At 52.6% G+C, this 16,714-nt stretch overlaps 1 protein-coding gene across 1 annotated transcript; it reads left to right on the top strand.

Moving 5' to 3' along the window:
• The first annotated feature begins 1,352 nt into the window (after positions 1-1,352).
• Positions 1,353-16,163, top strand: Pomgnt2 (protein O-linked mannose N-acetylglucosaminyltransferase 2 (beta 1,4-)). Its single transcript, XM_027415461.2, has 2 exons — positions 1,353-1,486; positions 14,174-16,163. The coding sequence occupies exon 2, from the start codon at positions 14,282-14,284 to the stop codon at positions 16,022-16,024; it is 1,743 nt and encodes a 580-aa protein (XP_027271262.1). The 5' UTR covers positions 1,353-1,486; positions 14,174-14,281; the 3' UTR covers positions 16,025-16,163.
• The last annotated feature ends 551 nt before the right edge of the window (positions 16,164-16,714 follow it).

Genomic DNA, 16,714 nt, shown 5'->3' with positions numbered 1-16,714 from the left:
CCACTGATAACATGCAACCAATCTGGTGTAAAGCCAAACAAAAGTTTTAAGGAAGATCGTATGACAGACATAATACCTGACAAGAAGCCACTTAGGGGAGGGGACAATCCGAGGGAAAACGATCTGAAGTTGACTGAGGCACCGAAGCCTTCTTTGATGACCATGGACAGCACCGTTCTGTCTTTGTGGTGATTACATTTTGGTTAGAGGTTTTGATTGAGTATTTACAGAGGCTTCACACTATTACCAAATTGTCCTGCACAGATTTCCCCAACTTTCTGTCCCAACACAGGGGCACTGTCATCTTAAAAACAATTATGTAGTTGTGAATAGCTGGAGGGGGTTACAGACCCTCGCTATGCAATCCCAATGTATACAGTGGCAAATGGCTCTGTGGCTGCAGACCCTTGCTATGCAATCCCAATGTATACAGTGGTGAATGGCTTTGTGGGTGCAGACCCTTGCTATGCAATCCCAATGTATACAGTGGCAAACGACTCTGTGGGTGCAGACCCTTGCTATGCAATCCCAATGTATACAGTGGCAAACGACTCTGTGGGTGCAGACCCTTGCTATGCAATCCCAATGTATACAGTGGCAAATGTCTCTGTGGCTGCAGACCCTTGCTATGCAATCCCAATGTATACAGTGGCGAATAGCTCTGTGGGTGTAGAACCCTGCTATGCAATCCCAATGGACTGAGTTCAAGTCTTGGAATTCACATGAAGGTGGAAAGAACCAATGCCATGAAGTTGTCCTCTGACCCCTATCAGTGTGATTTGGGAGGTGCCCAACCACCCCCCACACAGACAATAATAATAACAATAACAATCTTACAAGATAATTACACACTAATGACAGTGTTTCCTCACTGGATGGGCAAAAACAAAGTGCTGCATTTCTGTGGGGCGGGGGTGCTCCAGGTCAGTGGACTTCTGTGGTAGTCTGAATGTAACTGGCCCCCATAAGCTCGTAGGGAGTGGCACTATCGGGAGGTGTGGCCTTGTTAGAGTAGGAGTGGCCGAACCCAGGTCCTGTGGAAGAGCAGCAGTAAGCACTCTTAACCTCTGAGCCATCCTTCCAGCCCCTTCATGAGTCTTAAAAGCATATTAAGGTATGAATTATTTTACCTCTAGGTAAAATAGGTGACGTATGGATATTGCTGAATCTTGCATTTAAATTTATTACCAGAAGTCCCGCAATTGGGTAAAATTAACACCAAGTAGAACTTCTGGTCTTCTAGACTCGGGCAGGCTGCCAACTTGAAAACTACAACTCCCAGGATTCCGTGAGCCGAAGGGGTGGTCCCGGCCGAGGCCTGAGAGGCGGATCCCGCGGCCCGCGCACGCGCTCTGGCTCCAGTGTGTGTGTGTGTGTGCGCGCTCCAGCAGGGCCGGCGCACGGTGGACACCTGCGACACCCGAGCGTCAGGTGGCCACGCGGGGTCTGCGGCGCAGCTGGGCCCCGGCGCAGAGCCAGGCTTCAGGTGAGGCGCTGGGCCGGGCTGGGCTTGGTGCCCGCCCTGGGCTGCAGGGGAGGCGGGCGGGCTTGCAGGACGGAGGGCGGGGGGCGCCGCCTGCAGCCGGCGCAGAGGTTGGAGGGGTGGCCTGTGCAGCCCGGCCCGGCCCGGCCCGGGCGGCGCCCCAGACCTGCCCGCCCGAGCCTGCGCTGCCGCTGACAGCGGGGACGCACGCGCTGGTGCCTGGGAAAGCGTGGTGCGCTTTTGGCACAGCTGGCGTGGAGCAAGGAGAGCTGGGCAGAGGGGGCCTGGGCCGGCCTGTCGCTGGCCCTTCGGCGGTGGCGGCTCCGTAGGGAACCAGCCGGGGGATCGGTGATAGGAGCTTGTCTGGCCCGCCTGACAATGCCGGGGAGCCGCCGAAGGAGGACCCTGGTGTGCTTGCCTGTGCGAGCCGTCTTCTCGTCATTGGTGGCAGTCCTGGGTCAGAGTTTGGGACCCATCGCCAGAATCATGCTGCAAGTGATGGGCAGCCAATACCCTCTGACCTGGTGTCAGCAGCCCCCAGAGCCTGTTGGGAAAGAGTATTTTAGGATTAGGGGATAGATTGATATCGCACAGCTCATTTTCCGTATCTGGACTGTTCGGGGGCTGCACGTTGAAATCTTGGCTCCTTCACCGGCCATGTCCCCTTAAGTAACTCACTGGTCTTCTCCGGTCCCCTCCTTTATCTTTTGTAAAATAGAGTGGGGTGAGGGTGGCGTGGAGATCTTCGCAGAGCTCCTGTGAGGATTCCATGAGGTAATGCTGGCCAGCCTTTCTGTCTGGGTCCGGAGCGCTGTAAATGCGTCAGATGTTAGCCGGCACAACCAACTGTAGAAAAGGACCCGGGTCCTGCCTTTCCCACAAACTAGCTGCTCTCAGGCTGCCAGGATCTGGGAGCTCCACCAGACTGCCGTTACACGTGAAGGATTTCTGCTCCGGGTCATGACGGGGCTAGGAGGAAATTAGGTTCCTGGTGCTCAGAGGTGACTGGCAGGTCACTTCTGAGCTCAGAGCTTCAGAGGAGAAGAAGGGGGGTTGCTGAGCAGATGCCCTGCCCGGTTTCTCAATGCGGAAGACTGAATGCAAAGCCTCATGTGTGCTGGGCAAATGAGCTACTATTGAGCTACCCGCCCCCAGCTCTCTCCTTACTTTTTGCTTTGTTTTGTAGTCTCTCTGTTTTGGTTTTCCAGACAGGTTTTCTCTATAGCTTTGGAGCCTGTCCTAGCACTTGCTCTGTAGACCAGGCTATCCTCAAACTCACAGAACCTCCCGCCTCTGCCTCCCCAGTGCTCTGGCTGTTTTGCAATCTCTTAAGTTTTCCAGGCACACCAAAGCTATGATCCTCCTGCCTCATCCTCCCTAGTAGTTAAGGCAGCAGGTTTCCAATTAGCCTTTTGTTGGCAAAGTTCTTGCTTTCTGAAATAGCAAAGACTTTTAGAGGATAATGAGAGAGACAGAAAATTAAATTACCCAACGCTCCACTCCCAAGAGGCCTTGTCAGTCCCCTGGACTTGGTTGCTGCAGGGACACGCTCCCTCAGGAAATGCTAAAATGATCCCCAGGGTTTTTCTGAGTTGGATGAGATATTGGAGGGAAAGGGAGAATCCAGGGGCTTTGCAGTTCAGGCTTGAGTTTGAACTTCTGTCCCATCCCATAATAGCTATGCGATACTGAACAATCCATACAGCAGTTCCCAGCTTATGTCCTTTAGTGAGAATGGGATTCACAACACATACTTTAGGTTTGTAGCCAGGATGAGACACATACGCAGAGGACTTAGCATGAGTCAGTAAATGGGTTGTTGTCATTGTAGAGCTGCTAGGAGAATAATTGTAGGCACAGTGCTTTGCTTCCATTGACTCTTTGAATCCACAAACCTGAACCCACCCCCACCCTCCGTGAAGTAGAAGTGTCATCTCTCAGTCTACTAAGTGGAGGTATGCAGTGATTAAGAATTGGGGTAGCATAGTTCAGCTGCTTAAGTGTCGGCTGGAACTCACCTGGCATTTCTGATTGGGCCATTCTTTTCGCTGCTGCCTGTGGGCTCTAATGTCCTGGAACCTGGTTGGGACCCACAACAGTCATTTCTGGTGTTACAGTGGGGGTCTTGGCAACACTTTTGGGTTAGAGCTGGCTCCACGTGTCCTGCTGTCCCATCAGTGGTGACGCTGAAGGAGGCAGTCCCCTGGGTGAGATCAGAGGCGAGGCATTAGTAAGGGGCAGCCTGCAGGAAGGTCTCCTTCTCTCCCATCCCTGCCTCATGGGTTGGTGAGAGCAGCCTGAGTGGGTGAGTCCGCAGCCTGGGTCAGACCTGGAAGGCTTTAGTTGGGAGAAAACCTTTGTTTATCTGCTGGGAGGAGTGGGAACTGTGTGCATCTCAGGCTGCCTGAGAGACCTCGCTTATAAAATAAAGACTTGGGAGGATTCATTTCCAAAGACTCTCAGTTCTAGAAGGCAGTGGTTTTGTAATTGTGTATTGATGGCACAGTGCTTCACTCTCAGCCCAGCACCAGGGCAGTCTGGATAATTGTCACCCCAGCTTGCTGCCTAACTAAAGCTAACTCTCTTTAGGTTGAGAGAACAGCCACAGCTTCCTAAGCCACCAGCCGCAGCCAGGTGTTTTCTCTGCCCGGCTGGGTGAGAGTAATTACAGCAAGAAGCCTTGGGTTGCTAAGTTACCAAGGAAGGCCTTTGGATCTGTGTTTCCAGAGCCTTCCATGCCTGCTCTGCCCTTGAATCGCAAATCCCACTGGAGTTCTACCCAGCTTGCCTTTCCCTGGAGATACCATCAGATATGATGACAGCTGGGTGAGGGACTTAAAAATGACCCCTGGAGTCAGGTGTGTTCACATCCTAGTGACCTCACTTGGGCTAGATGCCCTTAAACATGTAACCTATGCATAAGGTGCGATTTTTCTCATAATTCAAGAAAATTAAGGGCTGGGGTTATTTATAGCTTAGTTGTTGCCTAGTACAGAGGCAGTCCTGAGTTTGACCCTCCCAGTGCCACCAAAGGGAGCTGGGGACAGAAAAGCAACGGCGCCCGCGGGAAGAGGAGGAATCCGCGGACCCCGCGGCGGGCCGCGGCGGGAGTCAGCCGTCCCGGTGGCGTGAGCCGGGCCCGGGGAAGAGAGCGGGGGGGGGGGGGGGGGGGGGGGGGGTCGGGGGGGGGGGGGGGAATACGCCCTGCACGTGCGGGTGAAACTCATTGGATTATCTGGGTGCTCGTTGGCTCTTCAGGATCGTTTACCGTTGGGCGCCAGATATTGGATTACGGTCTCCACTGCCTGAAAGATGACGTGGCATTGCCAGTGTCCCACACTGGCAGCTGTTTAGAATAGGTGGCTTCATTTTGTACCACTTCCACACCACAAACAGTGGTGCTTGCCTGGGAAAGCTTAGGTTGGGGCAGCTTTTCTAGAAAGTTGTTAAGTGTGGAAACTGACTCAGTCTGCACTGTCCTGAACCATCAGCTTGAGTGTCATGTTAGCAAAGTTAGCCTTTATTAATGGAGGGAAATCCTCGGCTGGATCCACCATTTCCTTGTGGTTGGATCCTGTCAGAGGATTGCAGAACTGCATGTGAGAGCAACTTTACATGGAAACCGAGCACATGGCATGCCTAGGCCCAACTGAAAGAATTCTGGGTCATGCATATGTGGGCCACAGGAGTAGAAACAGTTTCACTCTACCCCTCCAGCAAGCTGTATAATCCTATAGGGCTCCTGGGTCTTCCTTTCCCCAGGGAAGAGGCCTGTTCCTTTAAGTAACCTGGGTAGGGTAGGGTAGGGTAGGGTAGGGTAGGGTAGGGTAGGGTAGAGTGTCTAGTGTTTTCCCCACCGGGTTCCTCAAGGTGAGCGTCTCACAAAGATTCCCAGAGTGAACTCGGGGGTGAGGTGTGTATACTGGTTCCGGGCAGAAGTGCATACCCTGCACTTGTAAGAAGGATAAACCCAGATTGAGGCACTTGTTAGAAAATACCTATCTGGGTTAAAACTGTCAAGGTTGGGGCTGGAGAGACGGTTTAGAGGTTAAGAGCATTTGTTGCTCTTACAGATGGCCTGAGGTTGATTCCGGGCATCCACATGGTGGTTCACAATCATCTGTAACTTTAGTTCCAGAGTATCTAACACCCTTCCTTTCTTCCATGGGTACTGTGCACACACACACACACACACACACACACACACACACACACACACACACCAAAATAAATAAATAAATAAATACATACATACATACATAAACCTTAGAGAAACCGTCAAATCATAGGAAAGACTAAGAGAGGTGAGAGATGTTGCTCTCTTCATCCTGGGTTAGATTTTGGACACAGCCTAGGGACCATGGATTAAAAATAGTATTATCAGTATTAATTGTGTTAATTTGTATTATACAAGATAATACTGCTCTCAGAAATATATAGTTAAGTAGTAATGGCTTTCAGGGAAGATGTCACCAGAATTTTTGTTTTTGAGACAAGGTCTTGATAAGTGTCCAGGCTGGTCTCAAATCCTCCTGTCTCCACTCCCAAATGCTGGGGTTGCAGGTGTATGCCACAGCACCTGGCATCTGGTTTATTTTTAAATATTTCAGAAAAGAGTTTGCATGTGACAGAATGATGAATGTGTCACCTTAGGGAAGAATCTGGAAGGGTGGGGGTTGTTTCCGTACTGTGCAGCTTTTGTAAGTTGAAGTTGTTTTCCTGTACGATGAAGTAATTGCCGATTGCAGACACTAGAGCCAGCCCCCACAGGCCAGCCCCACCCTGAAGCCTCATGTGTCCTTCAATAGCCTCCTGCCCTCTCTTCCCTTTCACCATCTTTAATATAAATGAAGATGTCACCATGGTGAAACAGAGGACCCCCACACCCAGTGATGAGCCAGTGGGTATTAGCTTCTATAGTGTCATCATCACGAGGACAGAGGAGGCTGACAGTGACACCATAGTGATGAGACCAAGGGAAACCCAAGCTGAGGCAGTCATCCCCCTCCTGTCATTAAGGCAGGGGCTTTGCAAGTTCCCCTTGAGCCTGAGGAGTCTCCCTGGTAAAGCCAGCTTTTCTCCCAGCCCCAGCCCCCTGCTCTCTCCAGCCCAAAGCCTGAAGTTCTGCTTAGGTGGGAAAGGTATCCAAGACTTGGCGGTCTCATGGTTTGCTGGGGCAGTCTGGGGAGCTGGACACAGGAACATAGCATTCACCACCAACCCACACCCTCTAAGCCCTTGCCCATAGCTCACCCGGGTGCCCACCTCTAGGCAGAGCTCTTTTGGGTGGTCTCTTGTTTCTGTGTGCGCTAGGCATACTTTCTGGTGTTTTTAACTGTTTCTCCTATCATGGGCATCTCCTGGAGTCTTGATGGAATTCGTCTCTCTTGGGGGTCTAAGCCCCATCTGACGTGATATTTTGGAGTCTGGGTAGTCCCTGTAAGAATTATGTTTGAGCTGGATGGTGGTGGTACACCCCTTTAATCCCAGCACTTAGGAGGCAGAGGGAGGTGGATCTCTGAGTTTGAGGCCAGCCTGGTCTACAGAGTGAGTTCCAGGGCAGCCAGGGCTACACAGAGAAACCGTGTCCAAAATAAACAAACAAACAAACAAACAGAAAACCAACAACAAATGGTTTTCTCCTGTGGTTTCACCTCAAGACCTTGTAATATATTCATATGTCCTGTGTGAGCCTAAGACAGGTTTATGCTCTTCCTTTCCCATCTGCATCCCTGTGTGTGACCACATGGTGCTGCTCTGACACTGGAAAGGAGGCCGAGTCAGCTTGCAGTGACTCATCCGAGCTAAGGTGGACACCGGGCTGTGATCAGATGTCTGAATCACTAGGCAACAGTACCCTGGTGAGAGGGTTGCAGGCTGAGCCCTCCTTCCTGCACAAGCAGGGCAGGGCTAATCACCCATCCCACCAAAGCGAAGGAATGTGAGCCCCTTGGGAGTTTTTCCTTTCCGAGTTGAAACTCATTCATTGTCCCTGCTGACGTGGGATTTGTGTCTCCAGCTCTGAGTTCAAGAGGGTGTTTTCTAGGTCAGGGCGTCAGTATGAATGTGAGTGGACAGAGGTGAAGGCTGGAGAGATGGCTCAGTGGTTAGGGTCCCATTGTTCTGATCCCAGCCATGACTGCTGGCTTGCTCATGTCTGTAACGTCGGCTCCAGGAGAACCCAACACCTCTGACCTCTCCAGGAACTGCACATATGTGCACATACACAATTCAAAATAAAATAAAAAATGTAAAAACAAAACAAAACAAAAAACTGCAAGCATGTGAGCTTAGAACCGCTTAACGCACCTTTATGGTTAACTGCTAAGTGTTACAAAGAGCTTGGGCTGCCTGCATCTTACTGAAGATGATTCCCTTCCCAGCAAGTTCAGAGTGCAGGGCTTAAGGGTCAGGTTTCCTTAACCCTAGATTCACAGGTGGTTCTGCTGCATGTACGACCACCTTGTAACACATGCTAAACAGGAAGGTGGAGGAGGATGGAATAGATTGTCCTCGGAGGCCAGCCTGACCTTGTGGAGAGTTTGAGTTTACCCCCCTCAGAGTGACCGGGACATCCATGTGCCACTCAGAGCTTCCACAGTTCAGCACTAATAAACACATGCTGTGTTCCCGGCTGAAAACACTTCTCAGTGTCACAGTGGGGAATTTTACCACTCCTGATAGTCCTGCAGCTGGAGCCCAGGTGCCAGGGTCGCTGTCCTTGGACCAGAGCTTATGAACAAGCACACACCTGATTTTACCTGGTGGCGCAAAGCCGGTTGCCTCATCCTCGTCTTCACTCAGTTTGTACAGTTGCCAGAAATGATAGATTAGGGCTTTTCACGTTTTTTTCTGTGGAAACCAGAAGGGAGCTGTAAAAGGCTGCGCTGTGTCCACCTGGCCGGGGACGAATGCTGGACCTCCAACCTCCAGTACTGCCAGGAGGTAAGTTTGTTGTTCAAGCCACCCAGCCTATGGTGCTGTTAGTGTTGCAGCCTAAGGCGACTGCTGTCCTGCCAAGCTCTCAGCAAGTAGAGCTTTAACTGTCCCCTCCACCACCCCAGGTTCCAGGTCATGTGGTCTGCCCTGGCTTTACTTCCCTATTGGCTGCCGATCTGTGAGTTTGCAGCCCTGACTTGTCTAGGAATCATGGGATGCTGCCTCCTTATCAGACCTTACAGCCCATATGTGGGGTTGCCTGTGTCTGGGGCTGGCCAGGGCGTGCCATAATAAATGTTCAGGCAGGCAGGTGATGCTGCCAGCACGAGACCTTGCCCTCACCACCGGGCTGTGGACAGATGTGTCAGCGTCCTTACGTTTGTCTGCGTTTAAGGGCTTTTGTGGACATATAGTCTCGCTCTGTCAAGCTTTGTCCTGGCTGAGCCACTAAACTGAATGCATCCTAACCACACTCCCATTAAGGTTTCTAACTGTAACAGTAGTAGACAGATGTGGCCAAGTCCCAGATGAGGAGAGGGGTTTGGAGGGAAAAAGGAACCAGCTCAGGCCTTGAGGCCCATTCTCAGTCTCCGTGTGAACTGCTGTACCCACCTGACCTGGCTCCTCCCCTGGGGACAGCTAGGGCTAGCCCCTAGGGAAGCAGGAGTTATTAAACAAAAGCCAGGCCAGGTGACCACTCGGCACAGTGAAGCAGAGGGCTTGTCAGATGGGAATGGACAAGAAGCTACCCTTCCTGAGTGATGGCCACCTCATCCCCAGAAGCTGTCACTGCTCCTCAGCACGTGTGCCTTGCTGTGCCCACTGAATCATGTCAGGTGTCACAGGGGCATCAAGTCTTCTCTGCTACAGTGAGAACTTTGAGGCCAGGGATGTCATTCGTCATTTTCATGTCTGACACTTGACTAACTTGGCCAGTGCAGAATCTCATTTCCCATTCCCTTGGCATTCTCTTAAGATTTTAGACTCTGTTCCATAAAGATATGCACACACATTATAACACATAATTCACATGTCTTTAGACATAAATTTACATATGCATATATCCTGGGTGTGCATGTATACACACACACACACACACACACACACACACACACACACACACACTGTATCCCTGGCCTCCACTCACACTGACCTGTACATAAGATGGGAGGAAAATTGGCTTCACTTACCATGACCCACTCACCTGTGCTGCCAGGGATGCTGGCTCAGCAGTGTTGGCTGGTATCCACCCTTCTGTTGGTAGTACACACCACGCTGGTGGTTAATCATGTTCAGCGTTGGGCCTGTCCCCATCCATCCAGTGCCTACCATTGGGAGGATGAAGGAAGTACACTACAGTCTTTTATCATGAAAGACTTGAGGACACAGCTTTTCAGAGTCACAGCTGCAGGCCTTAGCAGGCATATTTTGTCTCCAAGGTGATTCTAGATCCTGTCAAGAGCCTGGCTTCTTGCTGGAGATGGAGGGTGGGGCTGCCCCCCCCCACACCTCACCTGGGCATCATCCTGGTCTCTCTGCTCCTCACCTCTCCTGGAAGGAAGGCCCACTGCACAGACCCAGGCTGTACCATGGCAGGAAGTACAAGACGGGTGTGAGCGGTGCTTTCCAGCTCCTTGCCTGAGTCCCCCACACCAGGGACAAGGGGTGCTGAAAATGGCCAGGCTCAAACCATCGGTGCTGTGCCTTCCCTACAGAGTGGGCATCTTTTCCATGTTATTTCTAGGGGCCTGGGTTCCTTGAGTAATAGTAACCTGGATTTGGATTCTCAGCACCCCCATAAAAAGCCACTGTGACTTGTAACACCTGTAACCCCAGGGCTGGGGGCTGGGCCTGGGAGCCAGACAAGAAGATCCCTGGAGCTTGCTGGCCAGCCAAGCCAGGCTAGCCAAATTGGTGGGCTCCAGACTCAGTAAAGACACCCCAAAATAAGGTGGGGTTGGGGAGACGGCTCAGTGGTTAAAAGTACTTGTTGCTCTTAGGTCCCAAGTTTGGTTCCCAATTCCCACATGGTGGCTCCCGACCATCTGTGGCTACAGCTTCAAGGCATTGGATGTTCTTTTCTGGCCTCCAAGGGCACCAGGTGCTCATATGCTATACAGACATACATGCAGACAAACTCTCATAGACATAAACATGTAAAAAGAGTAAGTTGGAGAGCCATCAAGGAAGGCACTTGTAGCCCACCATGGGGTCTCTGCGGGCATGAGCACACATGTGCATGCACACCCTTACATATTTACACACTAGTCACATACAAGTTTGTTTATCTACAGTCCTCTCCCCCCAGCAGAGCAGGGGAGGGGCCACGGAAGCCTCTTCTGCTGAGGGGTAGACTCGCGCTTAGAGTCCAGTTAAGCTCATTTCTTCTCAGAATAGTATTGAGATAGAAGCTGGCCCCTTTGAACTCCTCTGCCCTCAGCCAGGCTTGCTGTTAAACTGTCTCCATAACAACTTGGTTGGGGAAAACCGCAAGGACCTTTTCCTTTGAATCTCCTTCCTGCAGTGAAAAGTCGAAACCCCCAGCCAGCAGTTCAGGGAGACTTTTGCAGGGGAAGTACAGATCTCTTGTATGTAGGGCAGGAGGAGGGTTGCTAAATTGGGGTCTTTTTCTATTGAAAGGGCCTGGTGTGGTAACAGGCAGGGTTTTAGTGTAGCTGTCATGGGTGCTACAAATGCCAAGACCTCGAGTAGGGCCAGGCCATTTTCAAGATGCATGAGGTCGGCCTGCCCAGTCAGAAACAGACAGGCTCTTCTTTTTTATGTGTGGAACATCCATTGCAGACCCTCCATGTCCAGATCCCATCTGATGGGAGGCCCAGAGGTTGTCTCCTTTGGTCCTCACAGCATGTTCACCTGCAGACCCTAAAGAACCAGCGTAGGTGGAGACAAAATACATTTCCCAGGTGACCTCTGCCTCTCACCCAAGGAGCCTCAGCAGCCCCCATTTATTTTTTATTACAAGTGCTCCCTACTTCTATCTGATATCTGATTCTGCCAAAACTTTTGATCTTGCTGGCTTAAGTAAGATGCTACAGTGCAGTGGGGGTGTGGTGATTCAGGAGAATGACAGGAAGGATTTTACGGCGACCACTGACTGCCCTGGACCTTGGCTCCTCCACAGTGGCAAAATAAGGGGCTCCATTGTAAGATCCCCCAGAAGGAGATTTAAAGCAAGGATGAAGAACTAGTCCATTATCCATCCTCCATCCTGGTTCACCTGAGTGAGTGTACAGAGGGAAAGCAGTCAGAAAGGTTAAGCCAGAATAGCTGCAGCCTAGCCCCATGGGTGCATGCAGAGCTTATTCTATGTGATGGAACAAGCCTGCACACAGTCCCAGCAAGGAGGAGTGTGGGTTGCTAACCAAGGTGGCACAGTTCGGGCTGCTGGATTCCTGTCATTCAGCCTGGTTCAGGCTGCCTGACTCTAACAAAGTTGGCTGAAACCCAGTCAGTCCACGCCATGCTTTAGACCACACAGTTTGGCAGAATGTTCACTCTCATCAAAGCTTCACGTTTTCCCTCCTGAAAGGGTAACACAGAACCTGGCATGCCCAGTGAGATCTTTGTAGAACCTTCCATGTCTGTCCTGCCCTCTACCAGTGCCATATTGGCAGGCCCTGGGATGGGTGCTCACATTTAACTAGAAACACTGTCCACCCTCCGAGGGCCCAGAAACAGCCAAGTCCTGTCTCCCTTGAGTATCCCCGCTTTCTACACTTAGGTTGCCACAGTCCTACTTTTGTCCAACAGAGGGCACTCATGTCAAGCTGTTAATCCTCGGACTCGGCGTTTGTTGCTGTGATGGAGATGTATTAGGGAGAGAGACGGTTTCATATACGCAGATTAGGAGGGTCACAGGGAAGTGGGTGCAACATCATTCCACTGGGTCTGAGCACATGGCTCAGAAAGCTGTGCCCTCCTGTCATGTGCTTGTCCAATAGAAGCCAGGAACCACAATTCAGTCTGGCTTCAAAGATGAAAGAAGTACTCTCACAGCAGACTTGGAAACATCACCAGGGGCCCCTGTATCTTCTGCTGTGCTATCCTTAGCATACTGTCAGTGCCCTCAAGCCAGTTTGCTTGTGGTAGGCAGGTGGCAGCCAGGGGACACCACTTCCTCCTGTCCCTCAGATAGGGACATGAACTAGTTTCTCTCCAGTCTGACTGGTCCCTCTTTGCAGCCTGCCACTGGATTGGGCCAGAGCTCCAGAGGTGAGCTCTGTGCACCCTGAGAGCCACACGTCTCTACCTCCTCTGGGTCCTGGGACACTCAGCACAGGGGCTCGGGGGAAGGGTGAACACACCGAAGAATCCTTAGGAAGAGCAGACATAGGTGGAGATGAGCACCTTGAGCCAACTCAACCTGGAGACCCAGACCATGGCACCTCAGTCAGGTGGCTTCTGGCCATGTTCACTGACTGGTCACTCTTCTTTGGAAAGATTTCTGTGCTTAGATTTGAAACACTGTTCCAGGTGGCAGTGACGGGAAGGGACAGTGTCTGCCTAGCACTGGCCAGCCTTGGCTCAGAATCATGATGGCAGCAGAGTACCCAGGGTGCTTCGGAATGCACATGGCTGATGTGGGTAGCCCTTGATCAAGTGTCCCAGCCCTTTTCCTGGCACTGGAGGTCTCACCTATCAGGGAACCTAGATGAATGAAATGGTTTCTTTTGTACATCAGAAAACAGTTGGGTACCAGGACCAGCATTTCAACCAGTACATTACTTCTGACCACCAAAGCCTGTGATGGGGCTGCCAAATGCTTGCCTTTTCTAAAGGGTACCTAAAACCCAAAGAAAGGCCACCCAGGACAAGTGGATGAATGTACCTGGCCTTTAGTGTGCCTTGGTACCAGCACCGTCCAATGACTACACTATCCCAAATGTAAGGGGTTCTGTTTGGAGGTAGATGTTGGCCCAAAACCTGGTGCTTGCTGAAGTTCTGCAGAGCTCTGGTGGTGGTAATGTCCTTTCTTCATAGCACAGGTGTGTGTAGGGTGCTCCTCTGGGCTTGTTCAGAGGCTGCTGAAACCATGGGTGCTTCATGGTAAAGCAGGACAGATTCCAGCAGCTGCTGCTATTGCAAGGGGCGCTACTCAACACACAGGCATTGCAAGGGATGCAACTTGACACACAGGCATTGCAGGGGGCGCTACTTGACACACAGGCTGCTCATCCACAGCTGAAAAGCCATCTTCATCCTCACAGCTCTGCATCTGAGTGATGCTAGTGTGATTAGAAGGGTAACCCATCTAAACAAATGGCCCCCGGGGCTGTGGAGATGACTCAGCAATTGATGCCCACTTACCTCTATAATGCTAGCACTGGGCAGGCAGAGACCAGAGGGTCCTGGAGCTCACTGGCCAGTCAGTCTAGCTGAATCAGTGAGTACCAGGTTCAGTGAGAGAGACTGTCTCAAAAACACAAGGTGTAGAGCAATCAAGGAAAGACACTTGATGCTGACCTCTGGGCCTCTAAGCATACATGTACACGTGTATGTACACATGTATGTACACACACACACACACACACACACACACACAAATGAAACTTGTAATTTGACTCATGACTGCCTTTTAGCAAGAGTCACTTATTTTTTCTATGTCTGGCTGCAGCCGTTACAAGGGACCTTTGCTGGGAGCTTTGCTGAAGCGGGTGTGGAGGGAGCACACAGCAGGCGTGTGCTGAGATGCCTGGCTGGGTTGACTCCTCTCTCTCTCTCCCTTCACAGGCTTTTTCCTATCCGCCGGCACACACAGGGATGGATGGGTGAAGCCCACCTGGGCTGTGGCCCTGCCCAGCAGTCACCATCTCACTCAGGCCCCTTGGTGGCGGCAGGATGCACCTCTCCGCGGTGTTCAATGCCCTCCTGGTGTCTGTGCTGGCCGCAGTCCTGTGGAAGCATGTGCGCCTGCGGGAGCACGCGGCCACCCTGGAGGAGGAGCTGGCCCTTGGACAGCAGTCCCTGGATCCAGTGTCGGGCCTAAGGATCGACTACCTGAAGGCCCTGCAGGTCCTCATGGAGGGTGGCACCCACATGGTGTGCACAGGCCGCACCCACACAGACCGCATCTGTCGCTTCAAGTGGCTGTGCTACTCCAATGAGGCCGAGGAATTCATCTTTTTCCATGGCAACTCCTCCGTGATGCTGCCCAACCTGGGCTCCCGGCGCTTCCAGCCGGCCCTCCTGGACCTGTCCACGGTGGAGGACCACAACGCCCAGTACTTCAATTTCGTGGAGCTGCCCGCCGCAGCCCTGCGCTTCATGCCAAAGCCAGTGTTCGTGCCCGACGTGGCCCTCATCACCAACCGCTTCAACCCCGACAACCTCATGCACGTCTTCCACGACGACCTGCTCCCGCTCTTCTACACGCTGAGGCAGTTCCCCGGCCTGGCGCAGGAGGCCCGGCTCTTCTTCATGGAGGGCTGGGGCGAGGGCGCCCACTTTGACCTCTATAAGCTGCTTAGCCCCAAGCAGCCGCTGCTGCGAGCGCAACTCAAGACGCTGGGCCGCTTGCTCTGCTTTTCCCACGCGTTTGTGGGCCTGTCCAAGGTCACCACCTGGTACCAGTATGGCTTCGTCCAGCCCCAGGGCCCGAAGGCCAACATCCTCGTCTCTGGCAACGAGATCCGGCAGTTTGCCCGCTTCATGACCGAAAGGCTGAACGTGAGCCACGCAGGGGCGCCCCTGGGCGAGGAGTACATCCTGGTCTTCAGCCGCACCCAGAACAGACTCATCCTGAACGAGGCAGAGCTGCTGCTGGAGCTCGCGCAGGAGTTCCAGATGAAGACGGTGACCGTGTCCCTGGAGGACCACAGCTTCGCAGACGTGGTGCGGCTGGTCAGCAACGCCTCCATGTTAGTCAGCATGCACGGGGCCCAGCTGGTCACCGCCCTCTTCCTGCCCCGCGGGGCCACCGTAGTCGAGCTCTTCCCCTACGCTGTCAATCCTGACCACTACACCCCCTATAAGACTCTGGCCACCCTGCCTGGCATGGACCTGCAGTACGTGGCCTGGCGAAACATGATCCGGGAGAACACAGTCACACACCCTGAGCGGCCCTGGGACCAAGGGGGCATCACCCACCTGGACCGGGCTGAGCAGGCCCGCATCCTTCAGAGCCGGGAGGTCCCCCGGCACCTCTGTTGCCGGAACCCAGAGTGGCTCTTCCGAATCTACCAGGACACGAGGGTGGACATCCCGTCCCTCATGCAATCCATCCGGCGCGTGGTGAAGGGCCGCCCGGGACCACGGAGGCAGAGGTGGGCAATCAGCCTGTACCCAGGCAAGGTGCGGGAGGCCCGGTGCCAGGCGTCCGTGCAGGGTGCCACTGAGGCCCACCTGTCCGTGTCCTGGCAGATCCCATGGAACCTCAAGTACCTGAAAGTCCGGGAGGTAAAGTACGAGGTGTGGCTGCAGGAGCAAGGGGAGAACACGTACGCGCCTTACATGCTGACCCTGCAGAACCACACTTTCACGGAGAACATCAAGCCCTTCACCACCTACCTGGTGTGGGTCCGCTGCATCTTTAACAAGAGCCTCCTGGGACCGTTTGCAGATGTGCTGGTGTGCAGCACGTAGCCTGTGGCCGGGCCTCAGGAAGGCGGCCTTCGCAGCTCAGCTTCCCAAGGTCCGCAGTCCTGCTGGCAACTGTGGTGATGACTTATCTATTTATTGAGCAGGCCTGCTCCCAGTGTAGTCTTTTACTGCTGTGGGTGTGCTGTTTGCAGAGTCCTTTGCCCTGAAGACGTGGTCTCCGCCCCCTCTGCCTCTCTGATCATCCCCTCCCAGGAGGAATCCTTTGTGGGGAGGAGGAGGCACAGGCAGGCCCCAGGGATCCGCTCTTGCTAATTGATCCTGCTGTTTCCTGCTGTGGCCTTGGTACATACAGGTCCTGGCTGCTAGAAAGAGTGGTCATGTGGTTGGTGCCCTAGGCAGATAGTCTGAGAATTTCACCTGTAGCTGAGTGACAGGTGTGTTGGGAGCAGTCATTAAACGATTATGAACATCTTGGGTCAAGTCTTTTAATGTCTTATTAGCATATGTGAATTATACCTTGTAATGGGTTTCGTATGACAATTTCATTTCAATCCTGTTCACCTTCTACTGAGCCTTTGCTCTCTGCAACCCACCCGTCCTGTGTGTGTGACTTTCTTCGGGTTGCACACGGATGCAGGTTTGTTCCCATTGACCTTACCATTGACTATAATCCCTGGTGAAGGATGAGACCCCATGAGCTCATCCCATTTCCATGATGGGGTATAAATGGAC

This window comes from Cricetulus griseus, chromosome 4, assembly GCF_003668045.3.
Source record: "Cricetulus griseus strain 17A/GY chromosome 4, alternate assembly CriGri-PICRH-1.0, whole genome shotgun sequence".
NCBI classification, from domain to species: Eukaryota; Metazoa; Chordata; class Mammalia; order Rodentia; family Cricetidae; genus Cricetulus; species Cricetulus griseus.
The sequence above is the reverse complement of the archived record's forward strand: the minus strand, read 5'-3'. Positions and strand labels throughout refer to the sequence as shown.

Coding starts and splice junctions, on each gene's coding strand:
- Pomgnt2 (XM_027415461.2), top strand. CDS start 14,282: ATGCACCTCTCCGCGGTGTTCAATGCCCTCCTGGTGTCTGTGCTGGCC.